Here is a 25,525-nt window from a genome sequence, read left to right on the forward strand (position 1 = left end):
TTGGCTTTTGTGTAGATCAATGAAATAAAGTAAAGCTGGGTAGGCTTAAGAGAGACTTCATGCCAAAGATAAATGGCTTCTTGTGGGGAAGGGCTATAGCTTTAATACTTTTTTTTTCTTTTTAAACAAAAGGTCAAAATATCCTCAAGTTGGATAATAGCAAGAAGAGTGACCAATCAACCTCCTCTCATCTCCATTCCCTAGGGAACAGACTCTATTAATTAATAAAAACAAAGAGCTAGTGGAAGGATAGGTAGAAAGCTAGAATGAAAACAAGACTCTGCAATCACTCACCATTCTGGCCTGTCCTGTCTCCCGCTGAATTTTCCTTCTTAATTCTTAACCATGCCCCTTGACCACTTCTCTTTTCAGCCCAAGTTGTCCAACTCGTGGGACCCTTAGTAAGTGGCTAGACCACCCTTCGTGCTGGCCCTGCTCCCTTCAGCTACACTCCTTGAGTTGCTCTCTCCCATCATTCTCTCCATACTCTCCAAACATCTTCAGTGAAGCATGCCAGAGGCAGTGAGTGGATACCATCAGTGGCTGCTGTGGGAGACAGGTAGGCACACTAGGGAAGGTTTGGGTGCTATTGAAAGATGTCAAACATTTTGCTTTTTTGCTTCTTGATGAAATGGCACTCTGGACATCAGCCTGAATGGTAGCAGCTGCTCAGAAAGCCTTTAACTGAACTGGAATGGAAAATAGGTGGGCTGGAGTTTGTCCTGGGTAGTGCAGTCTTCTGTTCATATTCTTGTTTTGACTACATCACTTCCTTCATTCTCATAAATTACAGGCTCTAAGATGATAAGCTTTGGGTGCTGTGAAGAGCAAACACTTTGGCTTAGTGTGGAAGGCCAGTCACTAGTATTTTTTCCAGGCTATTAATATGACCCTGAAAAACTTTAACATGAGTAGATTATCAGAAGAAAAGTGGCCTTGGCATGGCTGGTTGTGAATCATCATAAAATCAGCAAGTTTCCTGAGTATTTTGCTGAACACTTTTCTCTCTCCATTGTCAGCTGCATTCAGGGAAGATACAAGCTGAACAGCCCTGACAGCATCTGCTGTGTGTGAAACAGCCATCTGAAGACATGTACATAGACTGGAAGCCACCTTCTTGACTTCCTTTCCTGACTGTGCTGGGAGTCACATCTGGTCAGTAGAGTCTCAGAAACTGGAATTAACTGGAGGTATAAGTTGAGGCCCGGGTTAATTGTGAAAGAAATAACCCAGGTCTGGTCTCTCTCAGGGTAGCTGGTCTTATTTCCCAGCCCTACAGCCTGGCATTCCTGACCTCTTGAAAAGCACAAGGCAAGAATGGGAGATCTCTTCGGCCTTTTCCTGTGCCAACCTTTGCCTTCCTCTTGTCCTTCTACCTTGAGACAGATGCTGCTTGCAAAGCTGTTGGAGTTGGCTGCTTGGGGACATACCCAGGCAGGAGGACTGAATTCCCTGAGGGCTTACCAGCTGAATTTCTTGTCCCGCTACCACAGAGCTTGCCTCTGGACCCAAGAATGGAGCCTTGGCCTCTGCTTGGAAGATATACTCAGGAAATCTGGCCATCTATGGCATTCAGTATCAGGAGACAGAGGGACGGACAGGTGCCCTCTAAGGAAGCTATCCACTTTCAAATCCATGGATCCATGACAGACAGAGATGGCAGAGATGATGGGACACCAGTCATTTCTACTCAGGCAAATGCACTGTGCTCAGATGGTCAGGAGCTTCTGGATATGAGTGAAGGTTGGCCTCCCCGCTCCAGGCACAAGAGAAAAGAAAGTATAATAATAAATACTGCTGCATCTTAAACCTATACTCTTCAAGTATTGCTTACTGTAAACAGTATTTGAGTTTATTTTCTTTTTAATTGCCGTAAACTGGTGGGTGGTTGGGTGAAATCCAAAGTCAAACACCTATGTTCCCCATTCAAACCAGACCTAGAAGGCCTGGTTTGTACAGCCCCTGTGTGACTGGCTTATGACAGAGGCTGACACGGGACTCTGCTCAGAGTTCTCAGGGAGGAGGTGGCTGGTCTGGGAGAGGCTCACCTCTCCCATTTCTGATATCAACTCTAGGGAAACCAAAAATGAAAAGTACCAGAGACCAACTCCTCATTTGTTGAGGTTTGGGATTAAATGAAACAAACAAAAGATGTGCCCACAGTTACGGGTCCTCAGTGGGTCCATTCCTCCTCTCAGGAGGTGAGGATACACAAGGGTGCAGCATGGAAAGTGGCTGCCTATTAAAGTGGAGTTGATGAGCTTTCACGATTCCCACAAAGGTCAGCAGTTCCTAGGCTCTTCTGGCTGTGGTGGGATCTAGGCCTTCCTAGCCTGTTGGCCAAATGTTCAGTACGAGCTTGTGGTCCTTCTTCCCTCTCCTCCTTTTCCTTTTAGTTCAAAGGAGAGGAGGACATTTCCATACTGGTTTTTCTCAGCATCTCTCAGGCATTTTCTGACATTGAGAAAGAGATGTTACAGAAGGAAGGAGAGATGTTACTGAGAAGGGGGCAGAAATCAGATTAAACAAAAGTTGGACGGGTTGGACAGGGAGGCTTTATGTTTTGTTTTATTTCTGTTTTTTCCCTTTTTCTTAAAAAATTAAATAAAGTTCTCATTATTTCCCAATATACATCAAGTGAGTTTTCATGCAAAGCAGCAGTCATGGAGGCAGAACCATCAGGTTCAAGCCTCTCAGCTTGAAGGGCCTCCTCCTCCTTGCCCGTGGTGTCCTGAGCTCACACTATGATTGGGTGGTGTTCACTGTCCTTCTGGCAGGAACTGGCTGTGACAAAACATGGCTGGCATTGAGAGAGGAGCCTTTCCCTCTCCCCTCATGAGGTTTCAGTGGGCAGCCAGCCCTGGGGCTTGATACCCTTCTCTTGTCCCATCCTTCATTTTGAAACACCAGTGTGATAGCTTGTCTGGGTCCCTCTTCCAGGAACAGGAGGTCCTCCTTTCAGCTCTCGATGGACATGGCATTGATGAGATGCTCCACCTTGTAGGCCAGTCGTTGCCGCCGGGCCTGCTCATCCTGCTCTAGTGCCCCGATGAGCTGGGGGGCAAAACAAAGGCAGGTGAATCAAGACTCAGCCTCAAAGGCACAACTTTCTGGAGTCATCAACCCAGCACCTATCCTTCAACCTTTCCATTCTGCCTTTAGGAATGTAATGTCAAATAGCTGGCATAATTAAATGAATAGATCTATGCAAGTCATGCTTTAGTTAGCCACCAGGACACTTTCTAAGAAAAGAGTCCTTACGTGATTTTTGTCAGCAGGAAAATAGCTCAGAGTACTCACACTCTGAATCAAGTACAGGAGAACACATATGCAATGTATGAATCTGCTTTTACAAGTAGGAATATGCTCTAAACCAACAATAAAAGTGTAGCATAGTAAACACAGTTTATGCACTAGTTACACAGTTCCTTACTACTAAGAGCACAGACTGTACCTAGTTTTGTAAGCTGCATAACCAGCAGTTTGGTAGAATCATTTACGAAGCATGGCCATAGATTCATGGGTGCTCTGAGGTCACACAGGAATTTTTTAGCTCTATTTACTCTGGTGGGACCACTGTCATATGGGTGGCATGCCACAAAATCATCATGCAGATCACACATTTACAGACACATGCAGGAATATATGCATGTACATAGAGCTCTCATGTGCTCAAAGCATATGTAACAGCTACTGTGGGCTACTATTATTTTGCTACTACTTTCTTTAGGTTCAGTGCTAATGCATGGCCTGTCACCTTCCTGGTTAACTTCTGTTCTTGTCAAAGTCCACCAGTCTATCTGAAAAATGATTGACAGGATCTGTCCAAGCATAAATGGATAATTCTATTTATTAAGAAAGAATAAAATTAGTTATACAATACTTGAGTGAGAAGAGATAATGTACAGGGAGGAATTAAATGAATCAGGGGAGGTTGGGCTGTCTTGTAGAGAAAAGATGATGATTTGGGGTTCAATGACTATGACTATGCATTGTGATTTTTAAAAGTGACCCCTATTGTTGTTTCAGACCTTAATCAAGCTGTGAGTTGGTCTCTGCCCTTTAGACCCTGTCTTACCTCCTCACTATACTTGCTGACATAGGAGTAGATCTCGTTGAGGGCACTCAGCATATTGAACTCTGTGGCATGCAGGCGGGACTGCTCCGCGAGGTAGGCATTCATATCTTGGTCACTAATGGCTGGAAGCTTGGCAATATCTGCATAGTATCTGCCATGGACAGAACAGGCACATGATGAGGGTTGAGCAAACCTCTACCAATACCAACCCTGACCCAGGTCATGAGAACCAGGGGTCCCCACTGCTCCTTCTTTTCATCTCTTCTCTAGTGTGGCCTCTGCCTCAAGCTGAAGTTTGAGTCTAGGGTGCAATCCAAGTTTCTGCAGGACAGTTCAGCCAGCTAAGAGCTGCAGTGTCCTGAGTAGTTAAGACTCTGGCAAGACTCCTTGTGTTCACATCTCAGCTCTTCAACCTGCTAGCTGGTGACCTTGGGCAAGTTACATAGACTTTCTATGCCTCATTCCCTCATTAGCAAAATAGGGATTATCATAGCAGCTATTTTACAACTGTCCATTTGGACATTTCTGTGAAACAACATACAAAATCCTTATCACAGTAATTCTTACATGCTCAGTAAATGTTAATTTGTGTGATATAATAAAAGGTAATAATTATCAGACTTCCCAGGACACAAATTCCCCTTCCTTACCACAACATAGGGGGTATGAGGTCATGGTCCTCAGTGGTCATGGACAGTCCTGGTCTTCAGTAGTGTCTTAGATGCTCACAGTATGTGTCTTAGGGGAAATACTGACCTTTCTACCCAGTTCTTGTAACTGGGGATATCCTTGGCATAGAGCAACTTATTGGAAGGTGAGTCTTTGCCCAGACGGTGCTCTGATGTGGAACAGGAATCCATGAAGGTCTGGGCTACCACAGAGAGGCAGGCATCTGTGATGCTGCCCTTGTGGATGTCAAATACAAACTGAGGGTTCTTGATGACATTCACCCAGAATCGCAGAGGGAGGCTGTAGGAAAAGGCAGAGTACCCTGAAGAATATACTTTGACATTGTCCCTTACTAAAACTCTTCCCTTACTCCTGAATGGTAGAGCAGATGTTCCATTCTAAAAGAGAAGGGAACGAATTCAGAAACTGGCCCAGCAGGGGCTGGTTACTCAGCTTATGCTGTTCCTGGCTGTAGGACAAAGCAAAGGGACTTTGGTCTTGTCACACCAGGGCATTGGTTCTGCTCCCTAATAGCTGAGGGGTGAGTGTGTCTAGGCTCTGCTTCTTCTTGACATGCTTTCCCAAGGCCTCAGTGCTCCAGGGAAGGTCAACTACAGAGAACACAATTTTCCCAGGGCTTCAGACAAAGCCATCAAACTCCTAGAGTGCCTCACAGTCCTCATGGCCACTTGAAGGAAGTAGGCAGGCAGTCCCAAGCACTGCTTCAGCGGGAGCACCACATACCCTCTGGATCCAGTGGGCCACTGAGCCACTTCCTAGGGCTGGGTCAGAGGACAGGCTCCTCATGGAGGGAATTTCTTCCAGGGGTCCCCTCCAGGGCTTTCTGTGTTTGGGCATGGCAGAGGGAAGGGAAGGAGATGTTTTTGGCATTCTGGGAGAGAATGGCTCACAGTGGCTCTGATTTTTTCCCAAAAGGAACCTAACAGCAGTTAGGAGACTGCAGAGGGGAATAGCCTTTGCTGTTTCTGTGGTCATAAGGCAGTATGAACATTGCCCCCCTTCAAAACCAGGACAGCTTCCATAGCTACTGTTTTGCTTCTTTCCAAAGTCTGTGTTCTCCAGCTGCCTTCTAGCCTTGACTCTTCTGATGCTTGTGTGACATGAACTCTGTCATGGGCTTGCCTTTCTAGCCTAAGTACTGTCCTTAGCTTTCCCTGTTCTTTTCTTTACATTCTGATGACTTCATCATCTCCACATTTTCCAAGTGCCTTTCTAATGTTAGACATTGGGAATGTCAGTGTTGGTCCCCTCTATTTGTAATTTTTGCTTGTCCTCAACCCACAATCCTTTCTTGAAACCTAGGAGGAGCCACCTCAGCCAGCATTGGCACAGCTCTTCTGTCCTGTCCTCCTCTGGCAGTGCTGGACACGTTTAAGTTCTTTCCCTTGGATCTTTGCTCTATGAAGTGTGAGCCACGTGACTCAGCTTAATCACATTATCTCACTGGGGGAGGAGGGTGCATTACTGTTGCTTGAGTCTCGCCAGAAGGCACAGAGAATGTCCCCCAACTTCCATTCCCAGTACTGGGCTGGACATCCTACAAAGCTGAGGGGATGCCATGGACTTGCTTTGGTGGAGCTTACTGCATGTTCTTCACCTACTGCCACTGAACCTCTCCATGTCACTCCACTGTGACCAAAAATTGCAGATGAGGAGGGCCCAGTGGCCACAACACCAAGAGAATGAAGGTCTATTCCAAGACCCCATTGGCTCTTTCAAAGTATTTTGCTGGTTGCTAGGACTTTTGATTTCCAAATAACAGCCTGAGCCCATCTGTGTCAGCTCTGTTTTCTGGGGATTGCTGACTCTAGACAGCTGCGTGGGCTTCCTGCCCAATCCAAATGCCTTCCTCCTTTGTCCTAGAGGAAGCCTTCTTGACTCTGGCTCTTGGATAAGCTAGTCTTTAACATAGTCTGTGGTCCAGGCTCAAAAGCTGGGGGTGGGGCTCATGCTAGGGGCTATCAGGGGCTGCTTCTCCCACCACTAATCTGGATGTGGAAGTGTCTTGAACAAGGATCATGCCTTCAAAACATCTTTTCTATTGCTTCTGTGGTTAAAAACTTGGCAGCCTTGAGGATGATGTTGACTCTGCAGTGTGTGTGTGTGTGTGTGTGTGTGTGTGTGTGTGTGTGTGTGTGTGTTTGTGTTATGTGTGATATGTTCCAGGACCCTCAGATCACCCAGCCTCAGCTGAGACCCAGCTACCTCCCATCTCTAGTCTCTGCTGGTCCCCAACACCCAGAGTGCTGGGCCTCCCCAGGTGGCACCCCCATTGAGCTCCCCTGGGGTTACCAGTTGCTTTTCCAGGTGTGCCGCACATCTGTGTCGTGGATACTGTGTCTGTCTGCCTGCTCATCCAGGAAATCAAACATGTACTTGATGGCTAGGGGGAGAGCGCTACCCCGGTGCACAGTGCTGAACAAGGTCTCAAACAAGTCGTCCACAAATTTCTGCAGAGTGCCCTGTGGGAGTAAGGGGGGCAGTGAAATGGTGGGTGGGTGCTAGAGGGCAGCAGAAGGCATGCCAGATGGTGTCTTGCATCCATCCTACCTTGGAAATTTGTCTGAAGTGCAAAAGAGTGCAGATGGAGGGGCAGGAATGAGGTAGGTACTGTATGGGATATTGTGGAGTTGGGAGGGACTGACAAGTCTGGGAATCCACAGAAGGAATCTCTCTTCTAATCTGTGGCAGCATGCCCTGAAGGGATGGGCTCAGGGCATTTGATGGGAGGATAGGAAGTGCTCTGAAATGGGATTTCCTAGAATGAGTGAGAGGGCTCAAGCTGGCAGCAGAGTCTACATACAGAGGGTGTTCAGGGAATTGGACCTTTGGTAAGGGATTGGGGGAGGAGAAGGTCTGACAGGAAGGATGCTTTAAGGTGTCAGTGTCAGGAGCATAGGCTTCAGATCTAGCTTCAAGAGAACCCAGGAACAGCCGTGATCCACAGGCTTCATGGATTCTAGAGGCATCGACAAGCCTGGACCTGGGTCCAGACACACTTTGGGGACTAGTATAACTCCTGACTTTCTCTGATGTCTTTTGGTTATCTCTTATTGATATACTGGGCATATTTAACAAAGCAAGAATGGAGACATGAGTCTGATAGAGTTGTTCTGGATCAATCCGGGAGAAAGTCTGAGAGCTTTAAGCAACTGTGTTCGAGTCCCTGCAGCACTGCAGTGGGATCAGTGAGGAAAGCATTTAGAATCCGGCCTGATCTCTAAGGTAAAGCATCCTTGAAAGCTTGGTTTGTTCTCTCCTGGGAAAGCTAGAGTGTGCTGCCTTTATCTCCTCTCAGCCTGAGATGCAATGGGTCGGGAGGGATAGTCTTTCCTTAGATTGATGGTTGAACTAGGCCTTTCTGTTATCTCTCCCACGGGACTAGCAAACAGGTATAAAAAGCAGAGATAGTGGAAGCCAGCAGGAGAATGGGCAGGAAGCACCTGTAGCATAGGTGTTTGTGCCAAGGTGTAGGGAATAGCTTGGCTTGGGTAGTGCAGGAGTTACCTTGGTGGCTAGAAGCCGGGTCAAGTAGATCTCAGATACCATTTTGCTGCCCCGGTCGCCCTCTTTCTGGTCACCATGGTCATGGTTCTTCACCAGATGCCACACTTTGACACCACTCTCCAGGTCTGGGGTGATCATGGGGACCCGAGACCGGAGGCTGTCTGGGCTTCCTGTGTACCTGAAGGAAGAGTCTGGAAGAGGGTAGAGGAGGCCAGAGTGAGGCAGGCCAACCTCCTGCTCGAAGCATCCTCTAGGAATCCCACCCAACTGCTGCATCTTCTTAGAATAAACATGCTTCACCTTGAAAGGACTCTTGGGACTATATATTTCATGAATAGTTTTAGGGATCCTTAGTTAGACAGAGGAGCCTACAATCTATTTCTAGAAAGAAGATTTAGAAATTTTAAGAGCTCAGACACCCATGAGATTTTGGGAGTCCCCTCTCTTCTGATGTTTCTAGCAATGAACAATAATCAAGTAAAATGTCGAATATATATATATATATATATATATATATATAATATATATACGCACAGGCACCCTAGAAAGTCAAGATAGTGAGGGCTCAAGTTGTAATGATTCTCTTTGTAGTTAACAGGTCCTGAAATATATTTTCTGAACCCTTTTTTGAGCTACTGTTTTAGTCCTATAACTTCTTTCAGGTGGGCTGTCTAGTGCCTTTAAGTGTACATGGAACCAAAACAAACAAAATAAGAGAGAATGAATCATGTTGCCCCAAGGAGACTGGGAGTGGAAAGGAAAGAATGATCACTTTTGTGTACAAACTAAGACACTTTTGAGAAAAGAGCTGTACTAGGCTACTCCAACTCTTTACTGGCCATAGACAGCAACGAAAGGGCTTGTGGTGCTACCTGCTACCTCTCAAAGGAGACACATGGCCCTTAGGACTCTTTAGGAAGGAGGCAGATGAGCCAGTACCTTTGTGTGAAGGTGTGGCAGCAACAGGGGCTTCCTGACAAGGGCAGGAGCAGGTGTTCCCTGAGGGTCACAGAAGCCTAGATCTTGAGTTTCCCAATTGCATTCTGGCTGCTTACCATATCTGCTAATGGATGTCCGGGAGATGCTGGCAGAAGCAGGGATGTTGTAGGAGGAGGTCTGCTTGGGTACCAGAGCAACCACTGACCTGTCTGACACCTAAGATGGGCACAAAAGGACAACATGGCAGAATTCAGGTGTCTCGAGAAGTTAAGTACTTCTAGGGAGTGTGGGGTTAGTACAAGTTCAGAAATATTACCACAACCATTCATGCCTTTTATGTCTCTAGATCACCTGACATGTAGCCAATCTCAACTAGGCATCTGAGTTCACACACACACACACACACATGATTTCAGAATGCTAGTTTGAATGAAAGACTATAAATGATGTCATTAATTAGTCTTATATTGATTATACATTGGGCTAATTCTTTTAAGCTGAGTTAAATAAAGTACATTGTTAACATTATTTCAACAGTCTGTTTCTGCTTTTTAGTGGAGCTAATGAAAAATTTAGAATGACATGTGTAGTTAGCATTCTATTTTTATTGGACAGAAGGGTTAGACTCAGCCTCCCATCATCTCATGTTATGAATGACTATTTTCATTTTACAGATGAGAAAACAGAAGTGGGGGTATGCTAAGTCACTGCTTCAAGCTCTTGTCATTAATATACTGAGGAATTGATATTTTTCTTCAGACCTGTACGTCTCCAGAGTACACAGTCTCCTCATTATATTTCCTGATTTTGGATTTTATTACAAGTCACATTGGTCTAAGCCCCATCTTTCCTTTGGCCCCAATTTCCTCCTGGCCTGTGTTGTATTATGTGTTGGCCACCTTGAATAGTTTCACCAAAAGGACATCTGCCCTTGGGAAGCTGTGAGAAAGATGGCACATTGCCCTGTCCTCTGAGAAGATGCCAGGCTTAGCACCAGCAGTTGGGGGAGGGCTGATGAATGAGGAGCCATAGAGAAGACATTTGGGGCCATCTTGATTTAAGATTGCCCTCCATCTAATAAAAACGAAGAATCCCCAGAATTGTGGTGATCCAATTAAACCCCTAACGCAGAGGGAATAAAACAGCTATAATAATGTTATGGGCCATAAAACATTCCTATTAAACCATTTTTTATTTTAACAATTTTTATGAACTTTGTAAGTTTGATTTATAGCCTCACCAGCCATAAAACCATCTTTCTGGGTCTTAAATTGTCAGTTCTTCTCTCTCACCAAAAAAGAATTAAATGTTGAGAAGTCAAACTATAAATGAACATTAGTGTTAACGAGATTCCCTGATAGCCAGCTTTAGTGGTGGTGTTTAATTTTACCCTCCTTATAAATCCACAGAAGCCCAGGCAGATTTTTACCCCTTTCCTGGTTAATTAAGATGATTTTCTTCTGCAGGGGTCCAGGCAAGTTAGCGAGAAGGCAGAGCGGGTGAAGCTCTTGGGTCCTGAGCCCTGTGCAGCCACCGCCCTTCCCAAGAGGTGCCAGCATTCGCCTCCTGGCTGGAGAAGCTCTGGATCTGCCAGTTATTTGTACTATCAGCACTTAATCCATGACTGAGGAGAGGTAAAGGGCATTACCCCTATCTCTCAAGAATTCTTGCCACCAGCCACCCAGAAATGCTCCTCTGAAAGCTGGGCAAGGGTGGGAGTTTATACACCCAGCGAGGACAGATGACAGTATTTATGGTTTGTTGTCATCTATAGGGAAATTCACAAGGTGACTAACATGACTAATTCCAAGGTTGGTCACTAAAGATCCCTTTCCCCCTTTGTTTCTCTGTCTCTCTTACTCTGTCTCTTTCTCCCTACCCCACCTATTTTATTTTGTTTTGTTTCTCTCTTTTAGTCAATAGGTGGTATAAACCCAAGCTCAAAATACTTGGCTGAATCTGACCTCAGCTCTGCCACCACTTACCAGTGAAATGACTTAGCCCCTCTGGGCCTTGGTTGTCTCATTTGTCACTGAGGATAATAATCATGTCTGGTAATCACTGTTGTGATGATTATTAAAGAAATTAAGACACATAAAGGCTGGTGAAGTACCTGGTACCAAGTGAGCACTCAGCATGTGTTGGTATTCATGTTGCCATTTGAATAATAACACCATCTTCATCATCTCTCAAAGGAAGGAAGATTCCCTGCTGCCCTTGTCACTCAGAACTAGAGTGTAGGAAGTGCCTGGCACTCAGTAAATATTTGAGGAATGAAGAAATATATGAACAATAAATGACATGAAGGAATTGGAAGTGTTTTGTAAAAGGAACAGAATAAGAAATGGATATTCTAATCTTATTGGAAGTCACAAGATGGGTAACCCAGGAACAATCATTAAGGTATCAGAGATGGATGGAAGCAAAGGCCCTAAGCAAGCCCTTCAGGAATAGAAGATTTGGTGGCACAGATTTAGTCTCTTTTGCACTTTCTCATTCACCTCTAATTGGTTCATTACAATTGTTCTGGATGTACTTACTATGTAAAGATTGTTGTGTATGTGTGTTTACATGTGTGAATTAACATGGAGTGATTTGATTACTCCTGTTTGTATGTAAGTGCAAATGTTGAGTTTGTGCACTTGCTTCTGATTCTTCCAGCTACCTTCATGCCTTCCCTTGTCATAGGTGTTAGCTCCAGTGAACAGATGAATAGCTCAAGGTTGGGAGAAATTATAGAATCCCATCACCAGAGTGGGTGTTAGGCTACAATACACCTTTAAAGCCTCAGTTCTTATTTACACACCTTCCCTCACTTGGGGCTGCGATCTAGGTGCAGCATAGAGGATGTGCTGGGAGGAATACTTTGGGGGTATCCCCAGTGCCCCGAGACTCTTTTGTGCTTTGAGGCACTTGGCCAACTCCAGGGCCTCCCAGTGGCTGGTCATTGGTAGCTCAGCCTCGCCAGTCAGTCAGCCCCTCTGCAGGCCTCTCTTTGTAAGCCAGGCACATAGGAGGATATTATTAATCAAACAGTCCCTTGGGTCTTATAGCCTGAGGCACTTCTTCTGGTTGGCTTAATTTTCCTTGGTGTCTCTCATTTCTAGCTCCTATTTTAGTACTTTTCCTGAATCCCAATCTGTCTACCTGTGCTTAATCTTACAGAGACCCCCAAGCTGTGAGTGGTTCCCATGGGATGAAAGCAGGGTGGAGTGGATGCTTATATTCATTTGCTGGAATTTTTATGATTGTTCATTCCATGTCTGGCAGTATTACAAACATATATTCCTTGTCACTTTCTATGCTGAATCTAATCTACACACCTGCTGGGGTATCCCATACAGGTAAAAAGAAAGTGCACTTAAGTAACATTTCCAGCTACTGTGGATCTTCGGGGCTGAAGACAAGTCTGTGCCCTATTCTGCTACAAGCCAGAGAGCCAGTGGCATTAGGAAGAAGCCAGAGAAATAAGCACAAGGCACCTTTCTGGAGGCCAGGCAGTTAGATCTATTCTGAGAGCCCATGTTTTGTAAGTTCCCCCAGTTAATCGAATGGGCAGCCACAGCTGAGCGTCCCTGTTCCAGACCCACAGAAGAAGAAAATGGAGAGAGGAAAGTACTTTGTTGGCTTTGGAGGCCTTCTAACAGAGAGAAAAGGGGACATTCTTGGGGATGAAGGCCACAGGGAGGGCCTGCCCTCACCTGGTAATGCATCAGCGTGTTAAGCCTCTTCCAGTCACCCTCTATCTTGGTGGTAATGTCTTCGTCTTGCAACACCACTCTGGCAATCCGACCTTGGCGCCACTCTGGGTGGAAAGGATGGTATGGGCGGCAGTGAGAGTGGCGGGGGCAGTCAGGGTCACCCTGTCTGTGTGTCCTCTAGAGATTTAGTAACCTTGTCCCCATTGGCTGATGTCAGTGTGGAGCTTAGAGACATCCAAAAGGGGGGCAGGGTGAGGCTGATGTGTAAGAGACTCACATCTGAGTGGACAAAGCCTAGGAAAGAAGTCCTTCTCATGGCCAGAAACTAGTCATGCTCCAGTGGGAGCTGTGTACAAGGCAGAACTTCATATCCCTTTTCCCAAGCCATCTCATGGCCTGACAGCTCTCTGGCAAGCCATGTTTCCCTCTTGCCCTCCAGTTCCAAGGCCAGGCTTCCTACCCAGGTCCATGTCCACAGCCCTTGGCCGCTGGGAGTAGGGAACGTTCTTATATACTGCATCGAGGATCTTCTCCTTGACTTGAGTGATGGTGTCACAGTTTAACACCTTCACTGGTATCTCTGGGCTGTTCTCATTGTCAGGGTTGACACAGTTCAGGATCTGTAAGTAGGGGATCAAGGGTGAGCTGGACATACTTGGGAAGTAGTGTGGGAAGAAGCTGAGGCCTCAGAATCTTCTTCCAAGGTTTGCTCTCCTTATGAGAAGAATGAGGTTCTCTGTCCTAAGACTTGGTTTTCTCTTCTTCTTCCTGTCATCTAATGTGAGAGCTGAAGCCAAGATATTAATCCTTTCTCAAAAAAAAGGGACGCTACTTCCTAGATGGCTTGGGGGAAGGTAATCTTGGGTGTGAGGCACTTGAGAGGGTTCAAGATAGATCCATGGGCATCAAGGGCTGGCCTCACATGTCCTCAAAGCTTTTATACTAGAGACCTACACTTGCTTTCTTTCTTTGCTGATTATGCAGTCCCTAATGGTGAGTAGACTTTTCCTCCCTCATTATCATCTAGGGTAAACTGAGGCACATGCAGCTCTTTTGGCTCACCAGTTAAGATGAGGGAAAGGTCTGCCTTGCTCTTCATATACTTGATATGCCCTTTGGATTGCCCCAGATTGGTCTCTAAGCCTCTTTTTGGTAGATGGCCTCATGGGCTAGAAGGCAAAGTAGGGACAATCACAGGTGGTACCGGGGCTGGAACCTGACTTTTGGCTTCCTCACCAGGGTCTTGTATTCGATCTGCTGCCGGATGAGTTTGTCTTCACTCAGGGAGTAGCGGGCCTCACCAGTGATAGCATCGATGGGGCCTTTCTCCATCTGCTGCTTGATTGCACAGTATAGCATGAAGAGCGGCTCCCCAGCACACTCCTGGAGGAATATCAGGGTAGAGAGTTTAGACCCTGCCTGAACCTTCCTTACTACCTCTGCAGCCAGAGGAGAGAACCCCAGACCTGCTTTGCTTAAGAGCATCCACACCAAGGAATCCTTGTTTCTGAGGGACAGGTCCCCATGCTGTTTCTAAGGCCAGGGTGTGTGGTTGACTCTGGCCCTGCTCCCTCCCTCCCTCTTACCTTCAGGAATTTGTGTAGAAGGAAAGCAAACCAGTTGGTCAGCATCTTCTCGGCCACAGACTCAGTCCTGGAGAAGGTAGAGGGGTGGGGGCCACCCTTTACACAGGGGTCTGGCAGTAATCTAGGCTTGTCTTGTGTGTAAGAGAGCATATGGCTAAGACTGGACCCTGGCAACCCAACCAAACTCCAGCAATAATTGGAAGTGGATTAGCCAGGAGTGAGCTCTTTCCCATAGGTGATGGGAAGATGCCTGAGGGTCATTTCCCAGGATTCAATTTTTTGAGACTCTAGAAAGTCAGGACATTTCATCCTTGCTGCTCTGTGGTACCACAAACTGTGTTGGTGACACCTAATGTGGGTTGCAAAGGCTTATCCCACAGACTGTGAGGATTAGTTCTCTACTCCCTCTGGTCTCATGGTGATGAAGAGAGTCTGTTCCTCTGTGGTTTCTGCATATTCAAGTATTCTGTGGTGCATGCCTGATACTTGCCTCTCCAAATACAGGTTGCTGCTTGTTCAAATCTGGACTGTATTATTTACTGGCTGTATAACCTCTGGGTTCATTCTCCCCATCATTACATGTACACAGTCATAATATTCACACTTTCAATTATTAGCGTTGGATGGGTTAAGATATTTAAAATGTAAAAGATAACATCTGGCTCCACAGTAAAACACTATGTAAATATGAATGATTAGTGCTGTGGCTCATGTGCTCTCTAGGCATGCAGGTAGAGAGCAATGCTTAAGAGTTTAGCCAACAGGGGGATCTGTTTCTGTAAGCACCGCCTCCTTCCCCTCCCCCACCCCAGGCTGCAGGTCTAGGAACTTGGGAAGAAACAAAGCAAAGCACTGTGACAGACCTTGTTGATGGGGATGCCAAGGGGTATTTTAGCTCCCCACACGTGGTGCAAATTATACCCTCTGGCTGAAGCAAACCCCAGGCATTTGCCAGGACTGCTTAGCAATCAGGGCTGGTAGAGAGTGACAATGGCATGAGAAATTGCAGCTTTCTCTCTGGGCCCTCCCAGCACCCTCTCCCAGCATTGTGTTTGAGATTAGCTCTAATTTAAATACAACAGTTCTTAATGAAAGCTTCCAATGCTCAGACTGGCAGGATGGGGGCTCAATGCTTATAAAACAAAGCCGCCCCACGTGGGGCCTGAAAATCCAAGACCTGTGAGCAAAGGTACAGGAAGAGCCTGAGTGGAGGTGACAGATTCAACCCCTGCTGCTCAGAGCCCTACATCTGTGCTAGGCTCCCTGTGACCTCAACTGAGGGTGGGTGCAGGAGACAGAGGGTCTCTAAAATCTGTGCCCTGCCAGAAAAGTGGCAACTGAGGCAGTTGGTATATGCTAGCAATTCCAAATCTGCTCCTCATCTGTAGCCCAGCATGTCTATCAGATCTAAGTATGACGATAGAAATGGTTTGCGAGTGCTGTCCAATATGATGGCCACCAAACACAGGGTGTCTGGACACTGGGAATATGACCAGCAAGATGGGGAAATTGAAGTGTACATTTCATTTTTGTTAATAGTGGCTACCATGCTAGGGCACACAGCTCTAGAAGCAGAGGCAGGGACACAGTCTAACAAACCACAAAAGGCAGCACCTTTGGTGTGAGGTCACAGAGACAAGCAGAAGGACTAGGGTTCATGCTGAGTCCCAAGACATGCCTATGCACATGAGGTGGAAGCCACCTCATTTCCCAGGACCAGTGGAAAATCACATTCCATACTGGGCTGATATGAGGACACAAGCAGCCCTGCATGGAAGCCATTTCCGGGAGTGATGATATCCAGGGCCTATCTGACAAGATGTCCTGTCTGTAACTGCCTTTCCCCTGCTTCGGGTCAGACCTGCGAAGAAGCAGCTTGGGATGGTTCTTGTTCTCCAGGTTCTTGTCGATGAGGTCAGACAGTAGCTGCTTGAGGACATCTGTGGCATACTCCAGGCGGCCCTGAAGGCCTGTCATGATGAGAGAGGCCACATTGCCACGATCACGCATGGAGAAGCTGCGCTGCAGTTCCAGTGTGCGGATGAAGGTCAGCAGGAACACCTTGTTGTTGATAAGCTGGGCGAAGAGTTTCAAGGCTTTCTCCACATGCTGCTGTCCATTTCCCTGTACCTGGGGTATGCAGGATGACCTTCAGGGAACAGGCTTGGATGTCCACCCAGGCCCTTAAGACCTGATGGTGATGATGCCTGCTGTAAGACTCTCTCCATGAGGGCTGCAGTCATTTTATCCCCCAACTCAGATTTCCCCTGCTTATTTATTTCCCTTCAATTTCTTCTGCCTCGATTCATTCTCTTGAGTAAATAAACCAGCAAATGTATGAATAAGCTCAGGGTCATTCTTTTTTCAAACCTTCTTAAATCCATGCTAGAATTAGGAAAACTTTAATTAATTAAGCCACTAATCAGAAAATGGCAATGAGACCCTTTCTGGTGATCCTAAGGCTGCTATGCTATTAAAACTACTGGTTCTTTCCCCTCTAACCCTATTCCTGCTCCCTGGATTTCCTGGGAACCCTGGGCCTGCATCATTAGACAGGCAGTACCTCTAGCTCCCTCAGAACAGGGTGGTCTTCGATGCCTGGGAACAGAACTCTCATGGCGTAGGTGCGGTAGTCCAGGTAAGGGATTCCTGATCGGTCCAGGTCACTGGTTAGCTCATTGATGTCCGTCTGAAGCTCTGCAAAAGCTGTGAGGGTGAGTGAAGACAGGGAAGCTCAGAATGTGCTCAGGTGGGAGAGGACAGAGGGAAAAGCTTCTCTGAAGGAGGAAAAAAGCTAGGGAGCAGAGGTAGCAGGCCAGAGGGGTGTGAAAAGAAAGTCCTAGGCTGCTGCTGTAGGTTGTTTACTATAGGATTTTAAGGATCTCCCAAAGGCATGGTCCCCAACTTACCAGAGGTGGTAGAAATTTGAAGAGGTGGAACCTGAGGGGGATGTGATTTAAGGGGATGGTGGGACTCTGGATCTCCCTCTTGACTTGGCTACATACTTTAACCACTGTATGCACCCTCACCACAGGCCTAGTAGCAACAGGACTGACTAATCACACACAGAAAATTTCCAAACCCAGCCAAAATAACTTAAAAAAAATATGTGTGTATGTATGCAGGTAAATAGACATGTGACATCTTCAGAAACACCATCTTTGAGACAGGCTTTCATTAGCCTCGAGTTTACAAATTAGGTTAGTGAGCCCTAGAGATCCTCCTATTTCTGCTTTCCCTGTGCTGGAACTATAAGCACATGCCACAATGCCTGGCATATTTTTATGTGGGTTATAGGCATCAACCTCAGGTCCTCATGCATGTGACTGAGTTATCTTCCAGCCATCCTCTTTTCTCTTTACTAGGTGATTAACTCCTTGATTTGTTATAGTAAATGGAATCTGGATAACATACTATTTTTATGTCTTCTATGCTTATCTGTAATTTTTTACTTCTATATTTGCAGATGTGGCTAAAATGTAGAGAAGAGAACATTATGATGTAGGCCCTTTGTAGGTGTCAGAAGCAAGGGGAGAAGTGCTGGAATTCAGGAAAGGTCAGAATGAGTAAACTGATCTCTTTCCCCTAGGAAGGAGATGAACCGAGATGAGAAAACCCTGGAGGGCCTTGGCTGTCAAATGCTCAGCCCACAGGCAAGTCCAGGCAGTGAAGGGCTCCCAAGTGTCTTCCTGGCTTGTCAGGTCAGGGGTGATTCTTCAGGCTTGGTGCTGTGGTATGAGGAAGGTGGGAGGGTTCTGATCCATCTCTTCCAGTACAATTTTTCCCCATTGTCCAACACTTGCCTGTTTGTGAAAAGCCACTTGCAGCAAAAGGAAAAAATGTTTTGATTGCTAATTGAGATGTTTACCCAGACAGTCTGCCAGGTCCTCAGCCCTAGAGAATGCCAGGTATACTTGTCACCCTGTGGATGTGTCTGCGTGGGAGATGAGAGAAAACACAATCTCCACTCCTACACACATTCACACCCAAGGCTGCCAGCAAGCATGGCCTTTGGAGCATTTAGTCTACAATAGTGATAGGAAACAAATCCTAGGAGATGATAGGCCAGAACGGAGGCGGGGCTCTCCTACTTTCCCTGCTGCAGCTTCCATATAGTGCAAAGGTACCCCTGTGACCATTAGTAAAGGGATCGGCACTGGCAATTAAAGAATCTGGTCTGAGATAGTAAGGCCTGAAAACTCTGACTGTGATGGCATAGTAGTCCTGAGGGGGAGGCAGCTGGCCAAACTGTGGGCTGAGTTGGGGTAGAGCAGGGACAGTGAACAATGCCAATGAACCTGTCTCCTCACTCATGAGTCTCCCCCTAGGTCTTCTCTAACCCCAGGAACAGGGAAGTTCCTAGGAAAGAGTAGAATATAAAGGCTTGTGGGAATAAGGTAGGAATAAAGTCAGGGTTTTTATGTAAGGAGGGCAATGAGGTTAGGGAAGAAGGAGGATTCCAGGAAGTGAGGATGCACTTGCACTCACCTTCCTTGCACTCCAGTGCCACCCTGGACTCCAGGTTGTCCATCTGCATTTGGAGCCGCTTGAGTGTGAGGTCATTTTCCCTAGACTTGCGCTTGTAAGCGATGAGGACAATGATGACGATGATAAGGAGGAGGCTTCCACCAGCTGCTATGCTGATGATGGCTGGCAAGGTCAGCAAGCTGTCGGAGATGACACTCACCGAGCCAGGTGAGAACACCATCCCGCCCACGTGAACCTGTGCATTGTACACATAGACACACACACAGTGCACAGAGGTGTAGAGCCCTGGCACGCCATCATATCCTACAGTATCACAGTTCAAGGAATGCCAGGACAGACTACAACAATACAGTTCATATTTGGATACTAAGTGATTCTTGCCTTGGGATCTGTCTTCCTATTTATGTGTTATCAACTGCTATCCACTTTGATGTAGGACATGGAGATGAGGAAATATGGAGGGCATGAGTCAGGGAATGAGATGAAATGGAATCTTTCTTCATGCTCGCATGGTAAGGCTGGGCAAAGGAAAGAGACAGAAGAGGGTTCACTCACCATAACCTTGTGTTGCCCAGTGAGGTTGGGAGGTTCACAGAGCAGCTGCGTCTCAGACACGGTGACCGCACAAGGTGTCTCTCCAATCATTACTGTGTAGTTGAGTTTGGCCCCTCCAGAGGCAGGAGGACAGAGATTTTTGCCCTGTAGAGAACAGGTGTCTTAATGAGGAGAACTGGCATATGCAAGCAGAAATTGACTACTTAAAGGAGACAGGGTGGGGCAGCAATGCAAAAACCAAAAAATGTCTGCATGTCCGGTTTTTAAAGGAGACTTCAACCAGCCACAGGTTAAAGAAGACAAAAAAAAAAAAAAAAAAAAAAAAGGCAAAGGAAAGTGAAAAATGGCAGTAGCAGATGTTTGGGGAAGGAGGAAAGGAAGAGGAATAAAGATGGAGGGGAGGACACATGGGGCTTAAGGGCAGGTGGGGTGCAACAAAACTCCTGGATGCAGTCACCTGGAGATCTGGCCTCTTAAAGAGGGAAGGGCCTGCAGCACTCTCTTCCCACCACTATTCAGGCTTCTCTCCACTCCTGTTTCCTACCTTCAGGATGATGGGTGAGCCTGGCTTCTGATCCAAGATTCCAGTGGGGCTGAGCAGTTCAAAAGTTGGGTTAGGGTAGTAGATGAACTTGGTGTCATTATAGATGAGTAAGGATTGGACATTGTTAAAGAGAAATCCAAACTCATCTGGCCGTTCCACGGTGTCCAGGCCTGGACGGTAGTCACTGGTCAGAGAGGGCGCCAGACAGGTGAGGGTAGTTGTGTTTACCACTGTACACACCTAGGAGGCAGAAAGCAGCATTCTGACCACCCGGTGGGTGAAGGTAGGTCTGTCATCTCCTCTTACCCTCTGTTTGCTTGACTTCCTTCACTACATGTGAAGCCCTTAAGACCAATGTGGTGATGATGCACTTAACCCCACTCATTTATTCATTAACACTCTTTGAGCACCTGTTTTCTGGCAGACACTGGGCTGAGAGTCTGGTGCACAGAATGAAGTAGTCTCAAGGGACAACTCTGGATTAATTAAACAAGCATTATAAGCTAGTCCACAGAGAGCCTGAGGCAGCACAGGGCATGATACTGTGAAATGCATGAATGGATGAGGGACACTCTGGTGGGAAGGAGCAGATGCTCTGGAAAGTCTGTGAGTTTGTTTGGCCTGAAGCAGCATTCATGAAAGATTTCCTTCAGAAGTAGTGCAGGCCAGACAGGAACAGTGCAAGAACAAGTTTCAGGGGAGAAGATAGTGATGAAAAGGTCTGGGGTTGAGGATGTAAGAATGTTTGAAGAAAAGGACAGCTACAATGAGGGAGTATGTGTGTGAGGGTGTGGTGTAGTGTATGGTGTGGAGTAGAAAGCAGTGAGATGAGCATTTTGCACCTTGCATAGTGTTCAGCTAATGTTTCAGGACAAAATGATAAGGAAACAGGATCCTGCCACTCAGGGTCTTCTTTTCTCTAGCCATGTACTCCTCCATCTGCACTGGGGTAAAACCTTAGAAGTGACACTGAGTTCATGCTATCCCTTGTCTCTTGATAGATCTCTGGTCTGCTATCAAATTCTATTGGGCATGCCCCTGCTTAGCACAGTCAGTTATTCTCTCCTGCAGTGGTTGGTTCTGAGGCTAAGACAGCAGCCACCCAAAGAAACTACTAACAAACCCACAGAAGAAGCTTAGAAAAAAAATGCAGATTCCAACTTGCCCTCCAACTTTTTACTCTGTACCACAGTTAGCTCAGTTTCACTGTGGGAGCTGGGTTGTCACAGGAACAGCCTAGGACACCTTCAAGAACTCTAATACATCCTGCAGGTCGTGTGTGTGTGTGTGTGTGTGTGTGTGTGTGTGTGTGTGTGTCTGGTCAACATATACACACTCAGGCTTTATGACCAGAAAACAGGTCCCTATGTGAAACAGATGACCTTAGCATAGCAAAGAGCTGATATGCAGAAGTGATGTCAGAACTTCAAGAATAAATCTTAAACTTCCCTAACAAAACAGGTGGCCTTTCTGCTGTGTTAGGGATCGGTTCCCATTCTTGTCCTTTTCATTATACACTTCAGCAGCCCCTTTCCAACTTAATGCCCATGTCATGGTGCAGGTGGGGATACTGAGGCATAGGAAAAGCAGCAGGTGCTGTTAAATGAGTATAGTTAAGAGTTGAATTCCTAGTTCTGCAGGGAAGACTCTTAGCTCAGTGTGATTCTCCATTGCTGTGGCATCTTCCTCCTTATCATCCCAGTTTCTCTAGACACAAAGGAGGCTCCTATGTGAATGAGAAAATCAGTTCTAAACAAGAGGCCTGAGTGTGTTGCCTGCCCTTCTGCATCACACTCTGCTTGTCAACATCCCTATGCATTTTGTGGTTTTGTGCCAGCCTTCCTCACTATCTACTGGGAGCTTGGAACACAAGGAAAAGGATAACTCTAGGTAGGGTGAGGCTAAGCTGGGGCCCAAATGAACCAAAAAAGCAAAGTGCTTCCTTTCCCCATCCTGTAAACAGAAGCATAGCACAACACCGTGGGGCTATGTTCTAGGGACACTGCCTTCCCTAAGCTTTTCATCCAGGCCTCCTAGCCTGGATACTTCCAGGCAGGTCACCATGTAGGCCTAGCACCCTACAACTCTCCAGAGGGTGGAACTATATTTTAGTTCCTGAAAATACTGCAGTCTATGGTGTGTAGTAATGGTGGCAGTGAGGAGATAGTCCTTAAGATGTAGATAAATCCAAAGGGAGGGGAGAAGGGACTTCACCTGGCCTGTGGCTTTTGCAGGATGTCAGGTAAGAAGGAAGCTCTTGCCCTATATTTTCTCTTGGAGGACAAAAGCTATAGCTTTTAGGAGTCCCTTGTCTGCCTCATGCCAACATCATAGCATTCTCTCTATACTATATTTACATCTAATTTTATGTATATTTGTGCCTTGTCATATTGATCCTGCTACCTGGAGAGAGACTCATTCAGAGTTTGGCCAATTCCTTGAGGCAGCAAAAGCCTTGCTACCAGCCAGCATTCCTTGCATGTAGAAACTAATGACAGAGCCAGTCCTACCCCAAACTACCTCATATCATACTGCCCACATGCCCTAAACATCCCAAGGGGCTGTTTCTGGCTACTTGGTACAGCCAGAAACAGCCCCTCATGCCATAGAGACAACTGACATACACAAACCAATCCTCCGGCCCTGTGGCACCTGTCTTTCCTATGGAGATCAAGAGAAGCTAGAGCCAGCTTTTTCTTCTGCCCCTGTCTGAAGGACCCAGTTTTTACAGGTTTCTGCCTTGGCATGGGACTCCCTTCTCTTAAGAATTGATCTGTGAGTTGTACTCTGGTTGGTCATGTTGGAATGATAATAAAATCTGTATTTTAAACCTGTATTTATTTATTTATTTTTTTGAGAAGAGATGGTTTATCTTCCCTGGGTGTGAGTTCAAGGTGTGTATTCCTAATATTCCAGGCCCCAGAAACTTGACAGAACAGCAGTGACTGGGAGCTCAGAGAAGATTTAGCTGTCAGTAGGTAGACAGGGTCCAGGCTCTTCCCATGATTCAAATTCCGTACTTGGATGTAGGGAGCATGTGTTTATCTAGCCAAAAGTGCTGAGTATCTCTAGCATGATGGGAAGTAAGGCCCATGAACATTTTACATGGTCAAGTTATGAAGAATCTGGGTAACCTGAAATCTAGCATGAATTTGCCTCAAATCACCTGTGACAGGGGGCAAGCCATCTACCTATTTGGCCTTAGTCTCTTTGATATGCAAGGAAGGTACAGGACCTGATGATCTTCAAGACATTCTTGGTCCAGCCTAGCATTCTGTCATTTTGTGCACCTCTGTTTTCCAAGGAAGATTCAGCAGGCTGGACATGTATTAGGGACAAGGGGAGAGGCATCATTTTACATTTTTCATCTCCATCTCAGCTTCGTCAATATCCCAAAGGTCACAGAGTAATGGCAGTAATTCATGGTAATAATAATGGTCACCACAGCATTTTCTGTACTATAATTATGAATACAATAATGTTCAGAAAATGCTGAGTGAGAGTGTGCTGCAGGAACAAACTGAAAACTTTTTAATAACTTATCAGACATTCTATTCTCATCAGAATAAAAAAACTTTTTAAAAATCACAGAAATCCATAGCTAAAAAGAATACAATTATGCAGCTATGCAGAGGAGTAAAGAAGATGTGATCATCTTGCCAGCAGGTTAGAATTCTGTCTTCAGTAGCTGACATTGAGTACAAACATTATGTCCATGGCTGTCCTGCTCTGAAATGGCAAAACAAGCCTTTCATCCATTCACCTGTGAAGAACACAGGATCACAGAAGTTAAAGGACTTGATCAGAGCCATACAGCTCATAAAGGCAGTGTCTTGTTTCCAATACAGAAGTTTCTAAATGTGGTGGAAGAATTTATTTCCATCTCCTACACTGTTTTTCATTTAGCCTTTAAGTGAACATTTTCACCGAAGTGAGCATTACCCTTTTGTGCTCTATCAAACTCAGCAGCCAGCACTCTTAGATCCTTGCTGTATTGTCTTCTGAAATTATGCTGCTATTACATTAGTTTCTGGAAGGCTCAGCTGTTTGGAACCATGACTACAGGGTCAGGTTTTCGGTCAAGTTTCCTGTCTAGTGTTCAGGTATCCATATGCCTTATTCCTAGCTCCTGGCCTTGGAAGATGTGGACAGAGAGCCATGGTTACTGAGGCTAGGAAGGGAAGACCAAAGGTTACTCACATTGACAGATTCTTTGCCATTAAACTTGACTCGGATCCTTGGCTCCTGAATGACATCCAAGTTGAAGCCTGTGATAGTTAGGGGTGTGTGGCCACTGGGAACAGGAAGAAGCTAGGTTAGGTTAAAACCCCCTTAAATTTGGTACAGTGAGCTTCAAAACCATTGGGATACTTAATATGAGCCACCTTGAGCTATAGGGCTTTTGCAACCTCATCTCCCTCTGGGTGAATTTTGTTAACCTCACCTTCCTCCAAATATACTCCACCAACCTCACTGTCTGCCAGATGATGTGTCCTGACCACCTCATATTCCTCCAGATGTACTTCACCAATCCCACTCACCTAGTGATGCTCCACTCTGGCTCAATGCGTTGGACCCGAGGGTCATCTATGTACTCAAACTGCAGACTGCTATCTATCCGGGCTCTGTCGACACTTACAGAGACAGGGACTGGTCCCAGTCCATTGGATGATGGTGGTGAAACACATACAATCTCATTCATTGACCTCCTGATGCGGAAACAGAGAAGGGTTAAGGGGAGCATGAGCTATCTTGAAAGGCATGTTCCTTATCCCATGTGTGGCCATGAATGACACATTCTGCTGTTTTATTGTTTTCTGTGCTACAGAAATACCCTTTATTTCTGTATTTATTTCTGTAAAAGGAAGTGCCCATCAGCATCTTCCTTTTATTTTAGCTGGATTAGGAAGAGAGCACAGTAGAAACGATACTTAAAGAACATGGGCAGTGGGAAGGCTTTACAGGATGTTGGAGAACTTTTTTTCTGGATTTTTCTAGACTCTGACTTTAGTCAGGTTATCAATACATGTTCACCTAATACCTGTCCTCTGTTGTAATAAACACATAGGGCTTGCTCTTGCAGAGTTTATAGTGAAAAACCCTCACATGGGCAACACTGGGCAAACTGGGGCCTCACCCATGGATTCCTTCAGAATCCTGGAGTCTGCATCCTCAGGGTTCATGGAAATGCCTGACAATATTAGATTTTGTTTTGTTTTAATGCTCAAGACAAATTTGTGCTTAACTTGCTGAGACCATGTGTTCTTCCATGTGAGACCTCCATGAGTTCTAAGTCCCTATAATGAAACTCAGCCTGGGAAGCTACTGGGATCTTTCCTCATCTGTTCTGATAGCCCTTTCCTCCAGTTCCCTTTAGATGTACCAACCCCTCTGATCTATGGGACATAAACTGGTAAATGGCCTACATTTCTAGCAA

At 46.0% G+C, this 25,525-nt stretch overlaps 1 protein-coding gene across 1 annotated transcript in view; it reads right to left on the reverse strand.

The window, feature by feature from the left end:
- Positions 1–60: 60 nt before the first annotated feature.
- Positions 61–25,525, reverse strand: part of Plxna2 (plexin A2) — a 179,252-nt gene continuing 153,787 nt past the window's right edge. The window contains 17 exon segments of the mRNA XM_037211113.1: positions 61–3,054; positions 4,079–4,229; positions 4,835–5,047; positions 7,061–7,230; positions 8,276–8,466; positions 9,331–9,430; positions 12,916–13,019; positions 13,376–13,535; positions 14,152–14,298; positions 14,502–14,568; positions 16,363–16,631; positions 17,065–17,207; positions 18,990–19,224; positions 19,545–19,688; positions 20,089–20,328; positions 24,289–24,382; positions 24,630–24,797. Coding sequence (XP_037067008.1) covers positions 2,959–3,054; positions 4,079–4,229; positions 4,835–5,047; positions 7,061–7,230; positions 8,276–8,466; positions 9,331–9,430; positions 12,916–13,019; positions 13,376–13,535; positions 14,152–14,298; positions 14,502–14,568; positions 16,363–16,631; positions 17,065–17,207; positions 18,990–19,224; positions 19,545–19,688; positions 20,089–20,328; positions 24,289–24,382; positions 24,630–24,797 — 2,692 coding nt within the window. The 3' untranslated portion in view covers positions 61–2,958.

This window comes from Peromyscus leucopus, chromosome 15, assembly GCF_004664715.2.
Source record: "Peromyscus leucopus breed LL Stock chromosome 15, UCI_PerLeu_2.1, whole genome shotgun sequence".
NCBI lineage: Eukaryota > Metazoa > Chordata > Mammalia > Rodentia > Cricetidae > Peromyscus > Peromyscus leucopus.